Source organism: Suncus etruscus, chromosome 2, assembly GCF_024139225.1.
Source record: "Suncus etruscus isolate mSunEtr1 chromosome 2, mSunEtr1.pri.cur, whole genome shotgun sequence".
In the NCBI taxonomy this organism is placed as follows: domain Eukaryota; kingdom Metazoa; phylum Chordata; class Mammalia; order Eulipotyphla; family Soricidae; genus Suncus; species Suncus etruscus.
In genome coordinates, this window is record NC_064849.1 from 135,470,229 (window position 1) to 135,493,571 (window position 23,343).

At 36.7% G+C, this 23,343-nt stretch overlaps 1 protein-coding gene across 1 annotated transcript in view; it reads right to left on the minus strand.

Moving 5' to 3' along the window:
* Positions 1 to 5,595: 5,595 nt before the first annotated feature.
* DMGDH (dimethylglycine dehydrogenase) overlaps positions 5,596 to 23,343 on the minus strand; it is a 77,372-nt gene continuing 59,624 nt past the window's right edge. The window contains exons 15-16 of the mRNA XM_049766049.1: positions 12,350 to 12,484; positions 5,596 to 5,945 (exon numbers count right to left, since the gene is read on the minus strand). Coding sequence (XP_049622006.1) covers positions 5,730 to 5,945; positions 12,350 to 12,484 — 351 coding nt within the window. The 3' untranslated portion in view covers positions 5,596 to 5,729. The remainder of the gene's footprint in view (positions 5,946 to 12,349; positions 12,485 to 23,343) is intronic.

Here is a 23,343-nt window from a genome sequence, read left to right on the forward strand (position 1 = left end):
ACTGGGCAGTATTTCAATGCCAGATCTGAGATATGGTGCTTCTTGGGGATATTTAGAGCACCCTGACAGTTCTGAGGGCCTCCAGGTATGCACCCTACAATGTTTGGAGGACCATAGGTACCAGTGATTAAATCCACTATAGCATCTCCTGGAATTTAAAAATCTTTAAAACAGTAATGCATGCTATGTATGAACTAAAACTTGCACTTACTAAACAGAGTATAGCACCTTGCAATTCCCCTGTTCTAAAATATATTATAAACACAAATAGAATCTCTAAGAAATCATACAAAATGACAGAATAAAAAATCAATTTTTGTCTTGTTTTTATAATCACGTTGTTTTTGTTTATTTGCAATCTATTGTATAAATTTAGTAGTGGTGTTAAATTTAGTAGTTCTACTGGGGATGAAGACCCAAACTCTGTAGTAAACTTGAATAATTCTAGTAGTAAAGAATTTACTTCTGCCATATCCCACAGCTGCCCCATATAAACTAGCCCAGCATCATAGTTTCATGAACATCGCAGAAGTGATGCAAGCCAAGTGGCTGAAACTTATAGGCATACAGATCTTTAGGCTGAAAACTCTGGGGGAAGACAGCCCAAAATTCATTCCACTCTGCCAAAGCTCTGACTGCTGCTTTCATCCCCACAGCCACCAGACAAGTAGCCCAACTTTATTGCTTCATGTCTAATATCTGAAGAGATGCCAAAATGACAAAACTTCCAGGTACACAAACTCAGTAGTTTGTGGAGCACAAGGCTACAAACATGGTCACACAACACCTCCAAATTCCACAAAACTGACAGACTACTAGAATCACAGCAAATTAGATGGCAAAGTCTCATAAAAGTCAACTAAACAAAAATAGTAATACCGAAGGCTCAATTGGCAACAAATAGCTCAGTAAGTCCTCTAACAATTACTTTTGTAACCTCATTGTGAGATATAACAATTTTCAAGAACTTTCTTTTAATGAACTATTTTTTTGGGTAATTCTACTTACCATTTTGTTGTAACAAGCAATATAAAATGAATTCTTTTGTGTCCGCCAAGGGGACAGGCTTAGGGAAAGGGGACTGAGGCAATGGTTGAGGGAAGATCACATTAGTGAGATTGTATTGGAACACTGAATGCCTGAAACAACTATTATGAACAACTTTGTAAACCATGGTGTTTAAATAAGTTTTAAAAAAGAATTTACTCTACAATTAGTACATGCAGTCTGATCACTGGTACCATGTGTACTCCCCAGAGCTCACCAGGACTGTCCTCTTAGCACCATGACAGGAATGGTTCCTGAAGACTGCTGCGTATGAACCAGATGCTCCCCCATGTAATTAATTTATTAAAATGCATGTACCTGAGCCTATCGTTGTTATGGTTCTATGATATACTGAACTTTTCCAAATTAGAATACATTGTTTATTAAAGAATATACTAAAATATGCTACTTTGAAAGACATAATAAAAATAACAATAATTGCAGTGATAATAAATTATGAAAAAATATTGGGAGACAAAAGATTTGGTAGAGTCAATAAAAGGAAACTGAAATACTGAATGTCATTGAGCCTGCAGACTTATTGCATGTACTTTACTTAAACTACAATCAGCTGGACATAGTTTTACTTGCGATTAAGAGCTTCCAGGCTGAGACCCTTTATTAGCTCTCCTGAACAATTAGATTTCACATTCCCTGTATATCTTACTTCCTCTTTATGTCCCTGGCAGATCAAGCTTTGCACTCTCTAAAACAGTTCATGACAAAAGCACATTGAAACTCTGTTACCTAAACTCTGGGGTCCCTTTGCACCCTTCAATCTTAACTTTGCCTTCTGACAGTTTTCCATTTCCCCTTCTCAGAAAGTTCACTTCCCGTGGCTTCCATGGCACCTCAGTTGGTAACTATTGATTGGTTGTTTTTTTTTTTTTCAGTCTAAATGATTGCCCTGATCATCCTTAAACTCCATAAAGGAGGGACCGTATTTCTCCTCTATTTTTTAGATGTCTGGTCTACAATAAACACTAAGTGAATATGTGCAGAAAGATGAATACTAAGAAGAGCAATTATTAAAGAAATTTAAATACAGAAAAGGTTTGAATGGATGATTATATAATCTGGACTTGGCTGCAATAGAATTGGGAAAAGCAAGTTTTCCAGCTTTTCATCTAAAAGCTTTGTATGTTTGAGAGGTTGAGAGGGGGAGGGAGTGGGGAATGCTTCCAAGCATGCTTAACAGGGATAGTGGTCTCACAGGAAGAATCTTAGCCAATATGGCTAGTGATTCAGTGCAAGGGTTCTAGGATGTGACACTATTGGGCCCTGCAGTGCCAGGGACATGGGCCACCCCAGCAGTACTTGGCTATCCAAGACTGCACCTAAAACGCTGGGGAATGATGTAGAGCCAGGAATCAAGCCTAGGTTAGGTGTTTGCCAGGTCTACACACTAATTGCTATACATACTATCTCTTGGTCCCTGCATCTCAATAGCCTTTTTACCACCTCATCCTCTCTCTACTTCATGTATACCTGGAGAAAATATAACTAAGTAGTGTGCCATGTTATCATTTATAATTGCATCTATAAATATGCTAGTCTAAGGATTAATTAATAGAAGAGAGACAAAGGCAGGTTGATCATTTTTTACATAAAGATGCACTAAAAGAAGGTAAGATTTACTTGCTTTTTGATTCTCTGCTTTTTTTGAGTTTTCAGATGCTATTTGTGTAGCTGAAATTTTTTTCCTTTCACAGCTGCTGCATTTCCTAATAATATCAACCTTTCTTTTGGTTCAATTAAAATCCTCTCAGTAAAATTCCAGAACCTAAACTGCCTATTATTTAAATGTCCCTTACAGAATATTAAAAAAACTTTATTTGTGGGGGCCAGAGAGATACATGGAGGTAAGGCATTTGCCTTTCATGCAGAAGGTCGGTGGTTCAAATCCCGGCATCCCATATGGTCCCCTGAGCCTGCCAGGAGCGATTTCTGAGCATAGAGCCAGGAGTAACCCCCAAGCACTGAGGGTGTGACTCAAAAACCAAAAAAGAAAAGAAAATTTGAAATGTTCTTTAAGTCTGGTTCATAGTCATGTGAATCAATACACTGAAGAATCTGTTAGATATTCAACTTATTGGGTATATCCCTTCCCCTCCCCAGAAAAAAAAACTTTCTTTGTTCTGTCATCTTTACAATCAGAAAAGGAGAAAGGCACATTAGTTAGGGTGCACAGATTAGCAGCATAACAACATCCATAAATGTTTTGATAACTTGTTTATGGAAAGATGCTTTTGCAGTTACAAAAAGCTTTCCCTGCTCAAAGGAAGATGGTGCCTATCACTTACCATTAGTCTTGCATACATATTCTACACTTGGGTTTCCACACATCACTAGAGTTCTGTTTGCTATTAGCACGCAAGGGCTCCTGGCTCCATTCCATTAAGACCTCTTCCATTGTCTAGCTCACTGTCTGGAAATCTGTGGTTTCTGTCAAGTTCTTTTGAGTTTAGGTTCTCACTTGAAATCTGGAACCTGTGAATTTAAGTCTTGTACTTCTGGTCTCTAACAGGGTCCTTTTTGCACTGGGACATCATCTCATCACCCACAAGTCCTAGGAGTCTATTTCTAGCATCTTTCCAACTTTGACTTTTAACACTAATCTCTTAATTCTCTGATGGTTCAAATTCCATGGGAGGAAATCTGGGTAACTTGGCTCATTATTGAATGACTAAATTGTGTTGGATATACTGGTCACCCAACTGATGCCAGATCTGATACCTAGACCACCACAGGGACCAATGGAAGTAGATAACTGGGGTGGCCCCACTGTAGCTGCTATACAACATAAAAGGATTGAGAACAATTTATGACAGAAACCAAGAAATAAACCAGTTTACACTCAGAGCAAAAGCTCTTTAAATGTTTAATATTAATCTAAACACTTTGTCCTGTTTATTGGTCTATTGTAACTGAATGGTAAAAAAAACTGTTCTTTATTATTTTTTTCTGATATTGTAGCATAAAAGGAACTTGGATGAGTATATTTCTCAAAGAAGGAATCCACGGGTGCTAAAAAAAAAAAAAAAAAGAATAATGTCCACCACTACCACCACCACCACCACCAAATTAAAAAAAAGAAATTTAGCCAGAAGTTATAGTACTAGGGAGCGGCTAAGAATGACAAGAATTTCCTGATTCCCAGTCAAAGACTAGAACCTGGGCAAGTGGTCTTGGTGCTTAGGAAATGCTTGTTACCAAGGGAATTTCTTCCCTTTCTCATATAAGAGAAATGAATGGCATGTAGAGGAATTCTAATATATAATTATTTTTTGAAACATTTAAAATGCAAATGTGTCAGCTTTTCAAAATTCAGCTAAGAAACTACATTCATATCTATTCTAATTACAGAAACTTATCATGCTTCCTGTTTTTATTATCTTGGGAACATTCAATAAATATGTAACAAATATATGTGTATAACATAAATTATAAATTATGTTATCTTTTATAATTTTTATGCATTCAGCTAACCCTACTCAAATAATTTCCAAAAGTATATTAAGGGATTATTTCTTTTTTTTTTTTTGCATATTTTTTTTTATTTAAACACCTTGATTACATACATGATTGTGTTTGGGTTTCAGTCATAAAAGGAACACCACCCATCACCAGTGCAACATTCCCATCACCCAAGTCCCAAATCTCCCTCCTCCCCACCCAACCCCTGCCTGTACCCTAAACAGGCTCTACATTTCCCTCGTACATTCTCAATATTAGGACAGTTCAAAATGTAGTTATTTCTCTAACTAAACTCATCACTCTTTGTGGTGAGCTTAAGGGATTATTTCTAAACGGATTTTTTTCTTGCTGTACATAAAGCTAAGGGCAATTTTGACAGCTCTTAAGCACTTGTTTGACCTGCTTTGTCAAATGCTTTCTGAAATGATATTCAGAACTGCACAATGTGGTGTCAACTCACATTAATTTTTTCCCAAAGAGAGGTGTTCAGTATTCAAACTGTGTTTGTACTGGCACAATCTATTTATGTTTCAGCTTCATTTCAAAAGGTTTACGAGTGCTGCTTCCTTTGAAAAGACTGTTCTCTCTTGCCATTTCTCGTTTAAAACAACCTTTGAAGGGAGAATAATAATATCCCATAAAGATACTTTTTCAGGGAAGTCATCAAAAATATTTGGGAGTAGTGAATAAAATATATCAATAGTAAACTTTAAATTTTTCATCATAGATTATATTATGAAAACTTAAAACCATCTTTTATTAACAATCACATATAAGAAACCACTTCAATGAAACTCATCAATATTTATTCATTTTATGTAAAACATAATTTATTGAGTTACCAGGAACCATATGCAACATTCTTAAAATTATATAATGCCCTCTAATTTGGTTATTAAGATCACACATATAAGATATAAGATCACACATATTAAGATCACACATATAAGATCTAAACCACCTAAATAAATGTTCTGCTAATTTACAAACAATAATATAAGAAAATAATAACATTCCATTTCAAGTTTCTTTGAAAGAGCAATGAAAATCACCTACCCATTGTAGGTAACTAAAAGAAAGGTTTAATTCTAAATATATACTTTGATGGATTTTGAAATGAGGTCTTGATTTCCCCCTAATCTTCCAGAAATCAATGTCTACTATTGTCCCATAGCAACCTTAATTCAGTTGACTGCTGACGGTTTTCAAATTTGTCCCTTTCCACCTTTTTTGAGAAGCCGGTTCCTGGTTGGTTCTGTCAGTACCAAGGGTTCTTGAATGATGACAGCTGGGTAATTTTTGCCTAAGAGTTCCACTTCTACTTGTTGTCCTACTTTACTTAGCTCGATGGGAACATAAGCAAAGGCCAAGCTCTTCTGCATGTTATAACTATAGCATCCAGATGTGGTGTTGCCAATCACCTGAAAAACAAGCACCGCTCACTCTTAGATCTCTGCCACAGCTTCTTTCTGTTCCTCTAGATGAAAATACTCAAAGAATAGAATCAACTCACAATCCCAACGTTTTGTTTGTTTGTTTATTTGGGGGCCACACCCCATGGTACTCAGGGCTTACTCCTGGCTCTGTGCTCAGAGTTGTCCATAGACAAGGCAAGTGCCTTCCCACTGGGCTATTGCTCCAGCATCACAATCCCAACATTTATCATATGTTATCTTGGAAAAGCAACAGAAGGAAAGCATAATTTTTTGATTACTCAAAGTTCATAAATTATGAAAAGTAAGTCCATCTGTATTTTGTAAAATGTCTTATTTCAAAATAATAATGTGTCATGTTTCAAAACTTGGTCCTTTTTTGTTCAAATCAAGAGACTTTACAGGGAGAAGAACTGAATATTTTCATTTTAGACTTAAAAAGATATTCTCTTTTCTCAAATTAGCATGTAATAATAGAGATTAAGTATACAAATCTCACAAGCCTAATTCAGATTTAGTCACTTTTCCTTGTTGGGTTTAAAAATGCCCTGCCAAATAGTCAGGCATTAAACTAGCTACAGCGTACTTGTAGTCACGGTTCTATCTGAATCTATATAGTATTTAACAATGCCTGATCACAGCTAGCATGTAAGTAAAGTATAATTTACTAGCTCTAGCTAGTAAGCTCTAGCTCTACTGTACAAAACATTTTGCCAGACTATCTAGAGAATCAACAGAGAGCCTAGCTGAGAGATTCACATAGTGATATCAGAAACTGCAAGCAGGGATAGCAAAAGCAACCAACATAACCCATAAAGAATTGCTCAGTTCTTTGAAGGTAGATGGAATTAGTAGAATTGGGTGGGTACAGGGGCCGAAGAGATAGCATGGCGGTAAGGCATTTACCTTTCATGCAAAAGGTTATCGGTTCGAATCCCGGCATCCCATATGGTCTCCCATGCCTGCCAGGAGCAATTTCTGAGTATGGAGCCAGGAGTAACCCCTGAGCACTGCCGGGTGTGACCCAAAAACCACACACACACACACACACACACACACACACACACACACACACACACACACACACAGAATTAGGTGGGTATAAATGAAAGAAATGGTAGAAAGGAAATAAATGAAACTTTCCAGGATGAGCAGAAACATACAATATTATTTTAAAAAAAAACATACCATAATAATTTTAAACAGAAAAGCAGCATGAGATCTAAGACCTAAAATCTAAAAGTAACTTCTATCTACTTAGCATCAGGCTATTCTCATAGCTTCTCTCTGGCACAGGGAGCTGGCACAGAGGATTTCTATATACATTAATCAGCTCAGTGGTCTTTCAGCTACACCTGAATCACAATATCTTTAGTCTTTGGGTGCTAACATATTTATGTCACTAAATGCAGATTCCAACTATTACCATTCTAGTTTTAAATCATCTCCCTAAAATTCCAAATCAAGCTACCCATATCATGTTTGACCATATTCTAATGAGAATTAGTTGTTATTGTTTTTTTTTTAAAGCAATGTGAAGGGGCCAGAGAGATAGCACAGCAGCAGGGCATTTGCCTTGCACGCAACCAATGCAGAGAGAATCTGAGTTGGATCCCTGGCATCCTTTATGGTTCCCTGAGCCTGCCAGGAGCAATTTCTGAACACAGAGCTAGGAGTAACTCCTGAATGTGGCTAGGTGTGGCCCAAAAACAAAACAAACAGACAAACAAAAAAGGCAATGTGAACACATCATTGGTCAATGTGACTCTTTGGCAGGTAAAAACTATCAAGGTATAGAAGTCTTAATGCACCTACTTTCAGTCCTAGTTCAGTGAGAGAAGGTAGGGATGGAGTCAGAGGGTAAAAACTATAATCATTACTTCTTGAGAAACTGTCTTGGAAACATAAATTTCAGTGTCCAGTCTATAAATCAGAGCTCAGTGATTAGAGTCCTGTGAGAGTAAACCCCCTTGCTTGTGGATCTTTAGAAAGCAAACTCTACTGAGCATCTCTCTGTCAAATTTCTACATATTGGGGTCACACAGCAATCCCTTCATAGACTATATATCTCATTAGTCCTCTTCCTCTCTTAACAGACCAGCAGAAATTCCTCTTGTGGTGATTTCTGCATTGGTAACTTAAAAACAGCATGTATTTTATATATATTATTTGGGATGGGTTAGGGTGGGCCACACCTGACAGTGGTGCCTGGGGCTTACTCCTGTTTCTACACTCAGGAATTGCTCCTGGAAGTAGTTGAGGATATGTGGTGGGGATCTAATCTGTGTCAGTAGCATGCAATTCAAGTGTCTTACCTGCTCTATGCTCTGGTCCTTAAGTGCTATTTAAAAAAAAAAAAAACATCTATTAAATGCTTAGACTCTGCTTAGTTATTCTCATTTTTCTCTTACTTTCTCTCTAATGTCGGAATAGTGGCCTGGAGCATGTGTAGAAGTGTAGACCTTTGTCTTATTACCAAATCTCTTTCTCCTAGCATCCATTTTGTAGTCTACCTTGCAATCTTTCAGCTATCTTTTGTTCCCTCAGTGAGTCACAGAATAGTCTTTCCCTTACTCTGTCTAGTCAATTCTCATATTCTTTGTGAAATCAAACATAGGTTTTCTTTTTACCGATGTAAACCAGTCCCATTTCTTTTTTGTCTTTTCTCATTCCTCTATTAATTATAGGGCTTACAGACTTCTCTAACAGACTTGAGAAGATAACATGGTAAATGGCCTTGAAGGAGCTAACAATTTAACTTGGATGATGTATTGTGATTCTTTGGCTGTTCCTGGGTTTTTGTTTACAAAGAAAGAAAATATCCCAGACTCCCAAAATGTCCTTCCTCCAAATTATATCAGTAAAGTTCTGTTTATACCAATGAAATTAAACCTTACTTCTTCATTCCTTATCCTTTGATTTGGGGGTGAGTGGTAGTACACCACGCATTGCTCAGGTGGTGCTCCTGTCACAGCTAGGGGAACCATGCAGAGCTAAAAAAAATTAAACCTAGAGCTTCTGCAAGGCATATGCTCAAACCTTTAAACTATCTATACAGTTCTTTATGCATTGATTTTAAAATAATTAAAGTTTATTTTATTTTGAAGCCTTCCCTTTAGTTCTGCCCATCTCTCAATGAATTTTATTTGTTCCCAGGGCATTCATTGCTTACTGACATGCCATTTATTTATCCTGATCATTGTCGATCTCTCTCTCTTCCCCTAAAATATAAACTCCATGAACAGACCTTCTAATTTTTTTCTGCTACATTCCGAATGCTTACATTATTGCCAGAAAATAGTAGACACTTAATAAGAAAATTTGAATCAATTACTACATGTGTTCTCTAGCACTGGAAGTATTTTTAAGAACAGGATATCAAATACTAAAGGCAGTAGAAATCCAGACAAAGGCAGAAAGCAAAATCAAACCTTATTTTGTTCAATACCAGAGTACAAAGAGGATCTAAGAGAATCATAAGCATCTTCAGATGACCCCACTGAGAATGAAAGAGCCAATAAAGTAATTCCAGGAAATGTGAGAGAAAGAAAGAGTACTAACAAAGGAGACTACAACTGGATCAATAACTCTAAAAGGAAATTATACATAATAGAAAAATAAAAATATAACATAAGTTTTGTAGAGTCATGTCAAAGGATACAATTTTAACTGGGGTGTATGGCTCTTTTTTAACTTAGCTTTTTGACGTATAACTGACTGTACATGTTTAAGGCATATATTTCCAGACTTATTAATTTGGAAGAATTTCAATTGTGGTAGCTAAAAACTGGATAGAGTCCAAAATGGCTGATGCGGCTTACAAACAGAACCTCACACCATGGCCCTTCTCTTGCCAAATCAGACTCTCAATGGTCCAGTGAGACAGAGTCAGTCTGTAAGGAAACTGGAAAAGGGCCAGAGAGATAGAACAGAGATTAAGGCACTTGCCTTGCACATAGGTGATCCCAGTTCCATCTGTGGAACAGTGTGTAGTTCCCTGAACACAGAGCCAAGAGTAAGTCCAGAGTACCACTTGGTGTGGCCCCAAAGATCAAAACGAAAAAGAAAATAAAAGAAGTTGAATGAAAATAGAGTGAAAATTACAAAACAACACAAAAAAAATGTGAAAGCAATATGACTAGAAAAAAAATAGTAGTACAAAGAAGTTTAGAGACTAGGTTCATCAATTACTTGTTTTACAGCCCCTGAGAGGCTTATATAAGGCAGCAGTTAATGGCAAAAGTGATTACTGGAGCATATTGTGGGAGACTCTAAATGGGAGAAAGAGAATAGAAAGGATGGAGGTCCAACAGGCCATGACAATGGCTCCACACAAACAGTATCTGAGTGGCAAGTGTGAGGTATTCATTTCAGCTCAGGTGCCACCATAGGTGTGAGCACTTTCCTGAAACACTTCTTGACAGAACCCCTGGTACTACCACACAGGTAGTGTGATCTTTAGCTTTGTAACTAAGAGTATGTTCTTATAAAAGCAAACACTGTAGTTAGGAGTATAATCCCCAACAAGCACATGTATGAGCACCCAGGACATACAGCTGTACTTCAACCAGAACCTGTGTAAGCACCACAACCAAGCCCACAACACACCTTTTCATGCTGACAACAAAAAAGAGAAAGTAGGGCAGGGTGGGGCAGGACAAAGAAGTAGTGAACAAAGGAAATAAAAGAAGACTGAATTAGAGATTTAGAAAAGAAAGAAGGGGAAACCATGAGGTAAATAAAAGTGGAAATGGTGCCGGCTGATTTTCAAACAATGGCACAAAGATAAAGTGCTTAAAAATGGCGTGAGTATCAACAAAATCTGCTGACTTTAAGTATCTAAGAGTGTCCATCTGCTACTTAGTTGTGGGTATATAGATAAGGACAAAAATCCACAGTGAGACAACAGGAATGGGGAAAACGAAAATAGCATGGTTTAGAAGAAAAACTAAGTCTATCAAAGTCTGATTCCACTTGGGTCAGAGAGCAACTCTGTCAATCACTAGCTGTGCCAATTCAAGTAAATGTCTTAACTTCTCTGAGGCCCAACCCTTCATCTTGAAATGGGATTGACACTGGACGGTAGTGTAAAATTAGATGAAAGAATCCAAGAAAAAAATATCCAGCACATAGTACCTAAAATGTCATTTCTTTAGTAAACAAAAGATATATTTTGTTTTACACCATTGGCTTTTCACATCTCTATTTCTATTGCTAGATAGATACAAATATCAAGTAGGTTGCAATGAATAGAAAAAAAACAACAACAACCCTGGCATGAAATTTTTGAGTATTTAAGTATTGCCCAATTCTATTCAATAAGGAAAAACAGGGGCCACAGAGATAGTACAGTGGGTAAAACACTTGCCTTGAATGAGCAGACAGAGTTTCAATCCCCACTATTTTACATGACCCCCTCATCCTTTCCAGACATCCCTGCCAGATATGAAAGCAGAAGTGAGCCATGAGCATCTCTAGATGTGGCCCCAAAGCAAAATATTAATAAGGAACAACTATTGTGATATACCCAAAAGATTCTATGTCCTCCCTCATGCTCCAATAAGTATTCCATACTTACCTAATAATCCCAGAACACCAGCAAAATGTTGAACAAAACTAGGTATTATACATGGTCAGACTAGAGAGATGTCTTAGAGGGTTGTGGCTCAATGGGTCCTGGCACTGCACGGTTCTCTGAGCACTCGTAGGAGTAGCCCTCAAGCACAGAGCTTGGTGCAGCCCATGAGCAACAGTAGGTGTGAGCCCCAAACAAACAAACCAAGTGGAGGAAATTAAAGTCAACTGGTAAATTATTGGATTCTTGTTTTTTTTTCTGAATATACAGATTGAATTGTAACATTCCAAAGAAAGAATACAATTTTACTTTTTCTGATGAACCAAATGGTTTCTACTTTTCACTACTTTCTATGCTTCTATCTTTAATATCACATCTATATTTCTTTTGTAAATTATTTTTTCTGTTTATGTATGTGGTCAGAATAGACATTCTTCTGCTGAGAAGTTGAATCAGAATATACACTGCTTTATACATTTTCTTCTGGTGTTCACAAATGGATGTAATAAGTAAATAGTCTACTTTATCTCCAAGTCACAACCTCTTCATTGCACAGTCCATTTCTAGGCCTTGGTGTATTCTCTTTAATCAAAACATATATAATTATATGCCTTTTATAAATGAGTGTTTCATCTTTCCTATTTTGTTCATTGATTTTGGTTTTCTGAATGTCAGCTCAGAAATTGAGTGGGTCACACGATTCCCTCTCACAGACAAATTAATAACAAAGCACAACAAAATAAATAGCAAAATATTGAAAGGAACCAAATGCAGGGAGATTTTCTTTGGCACAAGGCTGCTGGAGGCTCACACTCACCTTGCCTTTATGCCAGACGCTCTCATTTCCCTCTGGATCAACGTCGTCCGCTGCCAAGGTGAGGCAGACCAGCCTCCGTTTCAGACCCTTGGCTTTAATCTGTTTCAGTGCTTGCTTTCCTATGAAGTCTGCGGGCTGCAGGAATGCAAGATAATGATGATGAATGAGTGCTCAGACATAGTGACAAGGTTAGAGATGCAAGCATTTAAATTTGTCTTTGCTATTTTCTTGCCAATTACACATGAAATAAAAAATACAGATTGGCTCAAATGTCCAGACAATGATTGTTTAGTCCTCAGATGACAGTATTTGCCACCTCTTCCTTCAGACTAGGTTAGTCTTCAGGCGAGTAACTTGTTATAGCAATTTCACCAGAACCACCTAGGCAGAAAGCCATCTGGCCTTGTACTCAAGGATGGGTGAGGAAAGTGACCTTACAGCTATGGGTTCTGGACAGTAGTACTGGTTGGCAGGGAACAGCACACAACTCAATTTCCACCTACTGTGAGCTTTTCACAAGAAGGAAATTGGCTTTCTTGGGAAATGGAATACCCAAATCAAATGCTGTGTTTTCTTTCTTTTTCAATCCCAAAACTATATTAACCTTGTATTAATACAGTTGTGTTGTGCTGGATAAATTTCCTGAATGAACTAAGGTTGTGTTCCTTAGTTCATTCAGGAAATTTATTGAACCCCTAAGATGTGTGAGACATGGTGCTGGCCATAAATGGGTTGCAATTAGTCACAAATTAGTCACAAATGCTTTTGGATCAAGGAGCTAATTCTCTAACAATGGACCTCTTCAACTTTTTTTCTGTTTCCTTTCTCCTTTCAACACATACTGACATTTCTATTTCAATACCCTTCTCTCAGGGTTATTCCCAGTACAGTGCTGTGAGTAGGAGGGACAGGGAAATAGGAATAAGCTGGAATTCACTTTTTGTTTGTTTGGTCAGTTTTTTTTAAAGTAAATATGCTTATTTAAGAATCATGATTACAAGCATGTTTGTAGTTAGGTTTTATATATATATATATACTTATGTATATATACCTAAGTATATATATTTATTTAGATATATTTATATATATATATATATATAAAAGAACACCCTCCTTCACCAGTACAGCATTCCCACCACTTCCTCCCCCACCCCTGCCTGTATTGCGACAGGCATTCTACTTCTCTCATTCTTTAACATTGTCATGCTTGTTGTTAGTGTAGTTATTTCCCTAATAGCATTCACCACTCTTTGTGGTATATAAAACATTAAAGATAGAAGACAATAAGTTCCACTAAACTCTCAGTAAATCAACAGGAAGAGCCCTCCCAGACCCTATACCTGAAACATTCTCAACCCTATTCACTGAGAAATTGATTCAGATTTTCTAGATAGGTATAGAAGGATGATTTCTGAAGCTATTGCAACTCTAAATTGTTGAGCTGCTTGAGAAGATAAAATCTCCATTGGCTGAAGTTAAAATAATGTGCAGAATAAAAATCACCCTTTTTTGCAAGTTTGATCCAGATGATAAGAAACAACTGTAAAACTTTGTCATGACTGCAATATAAATTAGACAACAATGAGATAAAAATTAAGAGGCTTAAACCTATATTATTTGAGAGTACTACAGAAGAAAAACAATAAATGCAGAGGAAAAGTCTAGATCATTGTAATTCATTTTTAGAATAAATTCATGACAGCAAAAATCATAACAAAGCAAAGTTTTGTTAAAACATAAATAAAACATATCTTTAAATATAGAAGAAAAGGGTTAGGGAGATGGCTTCGTGATCAAGCACATATCTTGCATGTATGAGATCCTGCGTTCAATCCCAGCACTACAAATAAAATTGAATTAAACTAATATATATGTGTATATATAATAACTATAGCAATGACTTTGTGCTAGCTTTTGAAAGAAGACTTGATATCATGGATAAATAATGAAAGAGTTGCATTTTTAAAGTTCTGATTTTACAGGAGTCAAGGACTACAATGTACAATGTCAAGGATTCAGACATTAAGCGGTAAAGCACTCACCACAGTGCAAAGTGGCCATATGCTTGACAATGTCATTATGGAGTGCCAGGAGATCCGAAATCATCCTTCCCTTCTGCCATAAAATTTTAATTTTTGCCATTACAGATCATTGAGGTCTTGAAGATTGGATATCCTTAGTTTTCTTTTAAGGAATTAATTTGGGAAAGGTCTCCCCCTGCCTATCTGGTCAGTCTCTGTCATGCCTTCAGAAACTGTGGTAAAAGCTGGTCATAAACACAGTTGTTAAAAATGGGGCTTTACTGGGCTGCTAGACAAGAACAGCGGGGGTGGATGTTGGAGACAGGAAGAGAATGAAGTAAGGGTGAATACAATCTATTGATGGAGATTAATTCCACCTGTGCCGTCATAATCCGCTAAGCGGGAAATTAAAGTGAATGTCTAAAATCATGAGATTTTGGGCTGGAGAGGGTAGGGTGTTTGCCTTGCACATGGGCAACCTGGGACCAACTCGGGTTCAATCCCCAGCATCCTATACGGTCCCCCAAGCCTGCCAGGAATGATTTCTGAGCACAGAGCCAGGAGTAACCCTGAGTACCATTGGGTGTGGCCCAAAAACAACAACAACAAAAATTGTAAGATTCTAATAAACTAATCCTGAGAAATAAGAAAAGAAGGTCCAATAAACTTCCTTTAGAATAAAAATTAAGAAATTCATAAACGTATTAATAGTATTTTAAATGTATTATGTACTTGTTACATAGCTAGCACTATACTGAGATCTTAATCTTTATGAATTTATGCATCATTTAATACAGACCTCTGAGGCAGACACTATTATACCCACTTTATGGATAAGAAAACTGAGGTTCAGTTATGAGGTAACATAAGTCAGAACTCTTACGCTACACCAATTTTGTTGTGTGTTTGTGTGTGTGTGTGTGTGTGTGTGTGTGTGTGTGTGTGTGTGTGGTTTTTGGGTCACACATGGCTGTGCTCAGGAGTTACTAGTGGTCCTGTACTGTTACTACTCTTACTCTGTCTGTTACTACTGACACAGGAATCATTCCTGGCGGTACTTGGGGACCATGTGGGATGCCAGAGATTGGACCTGAGTTGGCTGCATGAAAGGCAAGCATCTTAACCAGTGTACTAACATTTCAGTCCTGTACCAATATTTTTATTTGTTCTATTTTAGGGCTTCCCAAGCAGTGCACAGGAGGTCTCAGGGGCCCTACTGTTGATTTTGAGACAACTGGGTGAGTGGTTGGATACAATGGTCCAAGGATAAGAGTTGCTCAAAGTTTGTAGTGCTGGGGGTCAAAGGGCAGCCCAATGGTGCTTGAGGGCCTCCAGGACTATAATAACCAGCAATGGCCAAGGAGATGAAGTAGTTCTAGCTATTAGATAAAGATGGAGCATATGTTGGGCATGCACCCAGCCCACTGTAATTGTATCCCCAGGTACTGTGCATTTATTTATATGTGTTTTTAATTTTTTCTTTGCTTTGTGCTATTCCTGGAAGTAGTCAGGGTTTACTCTTGGCCTTCCACTGATCAGATGTGGTTCCAAGGACTAAACTGAGGTTGGGAACGTGCAGAGCAAACATCTTAACTACTGTGCTAGCTCCTGTCCATGTACTCTTGAGTGAGTTGATCAAAGGCACAGCAGATGTAAGTACTCCTAACACAATTTTTCTTGTTACCTGTAGGTAATCAGCCTGTTTTGAGTGACATTCATTATACAATAATTTTACATTACGTGATGGGATTAGAAAACATCCTGCAGGTTACAACTAATAAAATTTGACATCTGTATCTGTATGTCCTTGAATTAGGGAAGTGATCTTGTTGACAATATTATCCCTAGACAGGAATGCAAATAATACCCTAACAAACAACAACACAAACCTAATTAAAAGTGAAGAACCTCTACTTAAAACACAAATAAGAGATGACACGCGCTCCTTGAGACAATTCTTTCTTCCCAGATGAACCCTGGGTCCAAGGCGGGAATATTGGAAGTGAGGTGATGACACTTTATTTTCATTTTACTTGGCTCTTCTCCCAAGATTATACATTTCACCCTCTTAAATAGACATTAATTACAAAGAAGTAAGGAAAACGTATGAAGGTTAATGCTGTGACTAAATTAGTGCTTTCAGGATGACCTAAGAACAGAAATATATTTCTTTAATGACTCACCACTAAATTAACGATATAAATAGCTGCTCATGTCTCTGATAGATGTATACATTTCTGGGGCATTGAAACTCTAACTTAAAAAATAGTGTTGGCTTTTTAAAATGTATTAATTTTATAAAGAAATAAAAGCCATTAAAATAGCCACCTATAGTACAAACTATATATAACCACCAAAAGGGTGAAAACATTAAGCAGATTTTAAATATAATATAATTACTCATCTCTTATTGAGGCTACTAAAAGCACATGCTATCTAAAAGCTTATGGAAATGAAAAAGTTAACCCTTCTATTTGGGGTATGATGCTCAGAGAAGTTCTAGAGAGTTTTTGAGTGTGTGGTTGAAATTGTTTTTTACAGTTGTGGTGGTGGAAAGTTCTGACAGGGGTGAGAACCTTTATTTCATAGAGTTGCAATGAAAACCTCTCAGAAAAATCAAGGAAGTCCTCAGTTTGGATTAGTTGGCAGGGCTGGTGGGGGTTGGGGGGTGTTTTATCTTGTTTGTTTATTTTTCAAAAAACATTTAAATCTTAAAATCACTTAAAAAAAGATATTATTTTTAAAAAATATCAAAATGTTCCCTCCAAAAACTCAATGTTAGACTTTGGGTTCCCCCTATCTACCACCTTAGAACCCAGGTACAATATCTGTTGTGGAATCACAATAGTGGTTATTGGGGGCTGAGAGTTTAAGTTGAGGAGAATTCAGTTAAGGTCATAAACTTGGAACTAGCATATAATTTCTAGAGTTCCAATATGCATATAGTGAATAGAGTCAAAATATTGGATTATAAACTTCAAAGTTGCAAAGAAGAGAAGATCTCCATTAGTCTCACCACAATAAAAAGAAAAAATCCTACATTGTGATGAGATGTTGGCAAAAGATAAGGTGGTAATCAAATTGGAATAAATAAATTTATCAACAACACTGAAATCATGAGATCTAAGCTGTAACCACCAAACTTTGTAATGTGCTTGTCAAGGTAGAAGGCAGGGCATGGGGGATAATGGAGATTGAAAGTTGACACTAATGGTGTTGAAATATTAAATGCTTAAAACTCAACTATCAATAACTTTGCATATCTTAGTTCCTAAATTAAAAAAGTTAAGTTCCATACTAGCTATAGAAAAGAATATCCTTCACCTGATAAAGAACATGTACAGGAGTGACTATAGTTTCCTTGCAAGCATCACAGGGCCATGCCTGATGGTAAGCCTACTCCGGGAACAAAATTAGCATATTTTGTAACTACAATGGTAACAGTCAGGTATCCTTAAAATACAAATACAATAATTAATTTGGGTTGGACAAATAAACATAAGACTTCTCTCTGAGACTTTGCATCAGTATTCTTATATAAACCTTTTGTTAATTGGATATTAAATTAAGACATTCTTTCCATGAGGTTAATATGGCTGCTACATGGGTGGGTTTGGATTTTGATCCTAAGAGCTATCCATCATATCTGGTGTCAAGACCCCTTGTATGTAACTTTCTCTTAACAAAACTCAGCATTAATTTCCATGAACATCTTGGCTTCTGTATTTGGACTCAACTTTCTTAGATTGGTGGAATTTATTTATCCCATATTTGAGCAGAGCACTTATTAAATTACAATATATCTAGCATTCTTATCAACATTGTAAGACTGATAATTTTATATTTGAGATGAGAAACAACAAAAAAAAAAAGACTTCTGCTCTCTCTTGGACCAGAGAAATAGTATAGAGATAAGGTGTTTACTTTGCACACAACTGACTCTAATTTGACCCCCAGTAACTCAGATGGTCCCCAGAGCACTTCCAGTAGTTATCTCAAGAACAGAGCCAAGAATAAGCATTAAGAACAGCCAGGTATGGATCAAAAATTATGTCTGCCTTCAGCATTTCAACTTTGTTGAAAGCTTTAGCCAGAGCATTACAGCAAGTACAACAAGGTAAGAGGAAGAAAAATGGAAAATGTGGATTCTGACAAGAGAGATACATTTAGTTTAGAAAAGACAAAGAAAAACTTTATTTCTACACAACATGTAGAAAAATACAGTGAAATTTACAAAAAGTACCAGAACTGCTGAGTTAGTAATGGTACCAAACATGACATCAACATGCATAAGCTCATGTTTTCCACACACCAAAATAAACAAAGGAAAAATAAAAATCAAATGCCATTTACAATAGTATCAAAATGCGAAATAAAGTTAAATCTACAAAACAGATTAGCAAATACCAACTTGCTAGAAAATACTTTTGTATTTAAAGATTACGTAAATAGATATTCACTATTCATTAGAATTGCTCATTAGGGGGGCTGGGCGGTGGCGCTGGAGGTAAGGTGCCTGCCTTGCCTGTGCTAGCCTAGGACGGACCGCGGTTCGATCCCCCGGCGTCCCATATGGTCCCCCAAGAAGCCAGGAGCAACTTCTGAGCGCATAGCCAGGAGTAACCCCTGAGCGTCACAGGGTGTGGCCCCCCCCCCCAAAAAAAAAGAATTGCTCATTAGAATTCATTAGAAGACTGAATTGACCTATAGACATAAAACAATTCAGTCAAATTCCTAGCTGTCTATTTTTTTCTGAATTTCAAGCTGATTCTGAAATTTGTAAAAATTCAAAAGAACTTAGAATAACCAAAGAACATTGAAAAAGAATAAAGTTGCATGTTTATTTTTAACTTTATGCTACAGTCATTAAAACAATGTGGTTTTAGTATCACATTAAAACCACAAATATATCAATAGAACACAATAGAGTATAGAAACAAAACATATTTTTGATAAAAGGACAATGAAAATGCTGTTCAGAGTTTATAGTCTTTCAATAATGTTGCAAGAAATAAATGAGTCTCCATGTGCTAAAAAAAAAAACACCTCAATCAGTATCTCTCATCAGATGCAAAAATTAACTCAAAATAAACTAAACCAAATTATTTTATTTTAATTTTATTTTATTTTTGGATTGGGGGTTACACTCAGCTGTGCTCAGGGGTTACTTCTGTTTCAGTGGTCAGAAATCGCTCCTGGCAGGCATGGGGACCATATGGGAAGCTGGAAATGAAACCATCGTTTGTCCTGTGTTAGCCACATGCACAGCAAATGCCCTACTGCTGTGCTATTGCAATATTTTTTTATTATTTTGAAAGAAAACATGGCAGAAAATTTATGATTTGAGATTTGACAAAGATATCAAATTCAATACCAAAAGCAGGAGTCATAGGAGAGAAATTGATGGCTTTTAAGATTCAAAACTTAAATTTTGAAGAATGGAATATAGATAAAGCTCTTGCCTTGCATGTGACAAATTAGGGTTTATCTCTGGCATCCCATATGGCTTTCTGAGCCCAGGCAAGAATGAACACAGAACCACGAGTAAGCCTTGAACATTGAGGGTGTGGTCCAAAAAACAAACTAGAGGCCAGTGAGATAGCACAGCGGTAGGGCTTTTGCCTTGCATGCAGCCAACCCTGGAAGGACATGGGTTTGCTCCCCGACATCCCATATGATCCCCCCACCCTGCCAGGGGTGATTTCTGAGTGCAGAGTCAAGAGTAACCCCTGAGCTCTGCCGGGTGTGACCCCAAAACCAAAATAAATAAATAAATAAATGTGATCATTTAAACATACAAAAATTAAACTTCCACTTTTTTGAAGCTACTAAGATATATGAAAAAACATACCAAGGAACATGAAAACATTGTGTGTCTGAAACCCAATCATTAAAAATGTATAATTTATGTTACTTAAAATCTCATTAAGAGAATGCACAAGGGAAATAGCCTGTCTAGATACAGGCGGGGGTTGGGTGGGGAAGAGGGAGATTTGGGACATTGGTGATGGGAATGTTGCACTGGTGATGGGTGATGTTCTGTACATGACTGAAACCCAAACACAATCATGTACGTAATAAAGTTGTTTAAATAAAAAAATTTATATGCATGAAATTATACACATACTTTTATATTAAAGTTCTTTTAGCCAATATGATGTATACTAGATTTTTCTTTATTGTTGTTTAGGTGTGGTTACTTTGTTTTCACTGATTTTTCATAATAATTGTCTAAATAGAACACAAAAAACAAATTTTATTTAAAATTTGTTTAAAGACATATGAAAAACATTAGATGCAGGTAAGGGAAGAAATACTTGTAAAGCATATATTTGCTAAAAAATAAAATAAAACAAAACTTGTACCTAGAATGCATAATCACTTCCAAATTTCAGATAAGAAAAAAAGCCAACTCAATTAATCATGAATACAATAATTTGATCAGATACTTCACAAAAGAGAGAGGGACGGTGAGACGTGAATAAAAAGATGGTCAGCTAGAAGGGGTCATGTTAAGCGAAATAAGTCAAAGGGAGAAAGACAATGAATAATCTCACTGATAGGTGAGAAATAAAGGAACAAAGCAAGGAAGAGATAATATCTATTAAAAGATATCTTAAGCTCTGCCAATAGAGCTAGATTTACAAAGGTAAGTGGGGTAGAGGGTGGGAAGGGAAGGGGCAATATTAGGAACCAGGAAGGGTAGAGGGGGACACTGTTCCTTCAATATGCTGCAGTAACAGTGTTCACCTAAAACATAAATTTTAACACTGTAGTGAAACTAGGTTACCACAATAAAAGATAAAGGATGTTAACCATCATTAGAAAATGGAAATAAAACATAAAATAAATACTCCTATTTAGCTTTTAAAATAAAATCTCAAAGACAGACTCTGAGAAGTTAAACCATGTAGAGACCATTCCATTCTACAAAGAGGTACTTATCCCAGAAAGAGGGAAGCAAAGGTCCATACAAATATTTGGACATGACATTCTCACACATTTCATATACAACCTTGCATTGCAGTTCATTAACAAAGACATATACATACAAATTGTAGCATCTACGTACAATAAGCTTAGTGCAAGGATAAATTATTTCTATAGAAAACCTCAAGTGTGAGTATCAAGCGAATTGTGCTGACAGAATCCAGATATGCCAAAAAATGAATATAGTATATGATTCCATTTATATAAAGCTCTGGAAAAAAAGCAAGCAATCTGTATCGGAAGAATGCAATTAAGTGATCTTTTTTTTTTTTTTTTTTTTTTTTTTGGTTTTTGGGCCACACCCGGCGGTGCTCAGGGGTTACTCCTGGCTGTCTGCTCAGAAATAGCTCCTGGCAGGCACAGGGAACCATATGGGACACCGGGATTTGAACCAACCATCTTTGGTCCTGGATCGGCTGCTTGCAAGGCAAACGCCGCTGTGCTATCTCTCCGGGCCCAAGTGATCTTTTAGAGCATGTAAGAAGGAGATAAGAAAGGCAAAAGAAAATAGAACAACTAGAAATAAGAATTATGCTCACCCTCGTTTTTTTCTTTTAATTTTTTACTTAATCATAGTGAATTAAAAGTTTCAAAGTAACTCATGTTTGAATTTCAGGTATATAATGTTCCAACATCAAGCCTTTCACCGTTGCTCACTTCCCTTCATCTGCCTTCATGGCAGGCACTATTTTTCTTTCTAGGCACTTTGATTTACAATACTGTTACTTATGGGATATCCTGCATATCCATTATATCTTCTTTTACCACCCTGTCCTTCTCTAGAGTGTTTACTTAGTCACCATTTTAATTGTGATGATGGTTCCCTAGTGTCTTTGTGCATTAAAACTTAGCAAAGTCTACATTTAATATATGCCATTTAGGGGTTGTAGAGAAAGAACAATGTGTAGGGCACTTTCTTTGCACATGGCTCATCCAGGTTCAATAACCAGCACCCCAAATGGTCATCCAAACCCAACTAAGTGTTATTCCTGAGCACAGAGGAAGAAAAAAAAGTATTAGTCGGTTTAGTTAAATGAGTACATGCCTGGCATGAAGAGGGCTTAGTGAACTGGGTACATGCCTGGCATAAAGAAGCCTTGGTTTGATCCCCAGCACCACATGGTCCCTTGAGCATTATTTGGAAATACCTCAAAGAACAAAGATGAACCTAAACACAAGAGAACACCAGATTTCCCCACCTGAAAAAAAAAATACTAAAAAGCAGGAAAAAATAATATACTAAAAGAGGTAGAAAGAATTGTGTTAATTTATTCCTTGCTTCCCTGGACATCCAAGTATACAGCAGTTAGATAACAGTACCCTTAAGTTTTTAGGGTGAAAACAGCATGTTTCTTTTTTTTTTTATTTAAACATCTTGATTACATATATGATTGTGATTAGGTTTCAGTCATGTAAAGAACACCCCTTTCACCAGTGCAACATTCCCACCACCAATGTAAAAACAGCATGTTTCTTAATTGAAACTGGGTATATAGGAGAATAATGATTTCATAGATAAAGGTTTAATGTGCTCTGACAGATGTTTCAGAAATAAGTGTAATAGTCTAGATTTTTCTTCCCTTTTCTTTGTCACTCAATAGTAGAAATGGGTAAGAGAATAAGCATGGTTTGATTTAAAGAACATAATTACTCAGCTCATAGAGATAATAGTGCAAACATCTTCAGTAACTCTGCGAGAGAATGTTTCAATCATACAGAGTTATATAGGCCAAGGTTCTCTCAGTTTACAGATTAGCAGACTCAGGTGCAAAATGAAGTTAGATGGCCTGCCTGTGGCCACAGAGCTAAAAATTGGTGACCAGGAAAAAATTCATCTTATTAGTCACTCAAAAAAGACCACAAAGGTCAACGTTATTGTAAACACGTCATTGAAACAATAACTTTTCAAAGATACGGGGCAGAATAGTTGAATCAATAATCAAGCCAAAATCGGTCACATATATACTCCCTGCCAACACACTA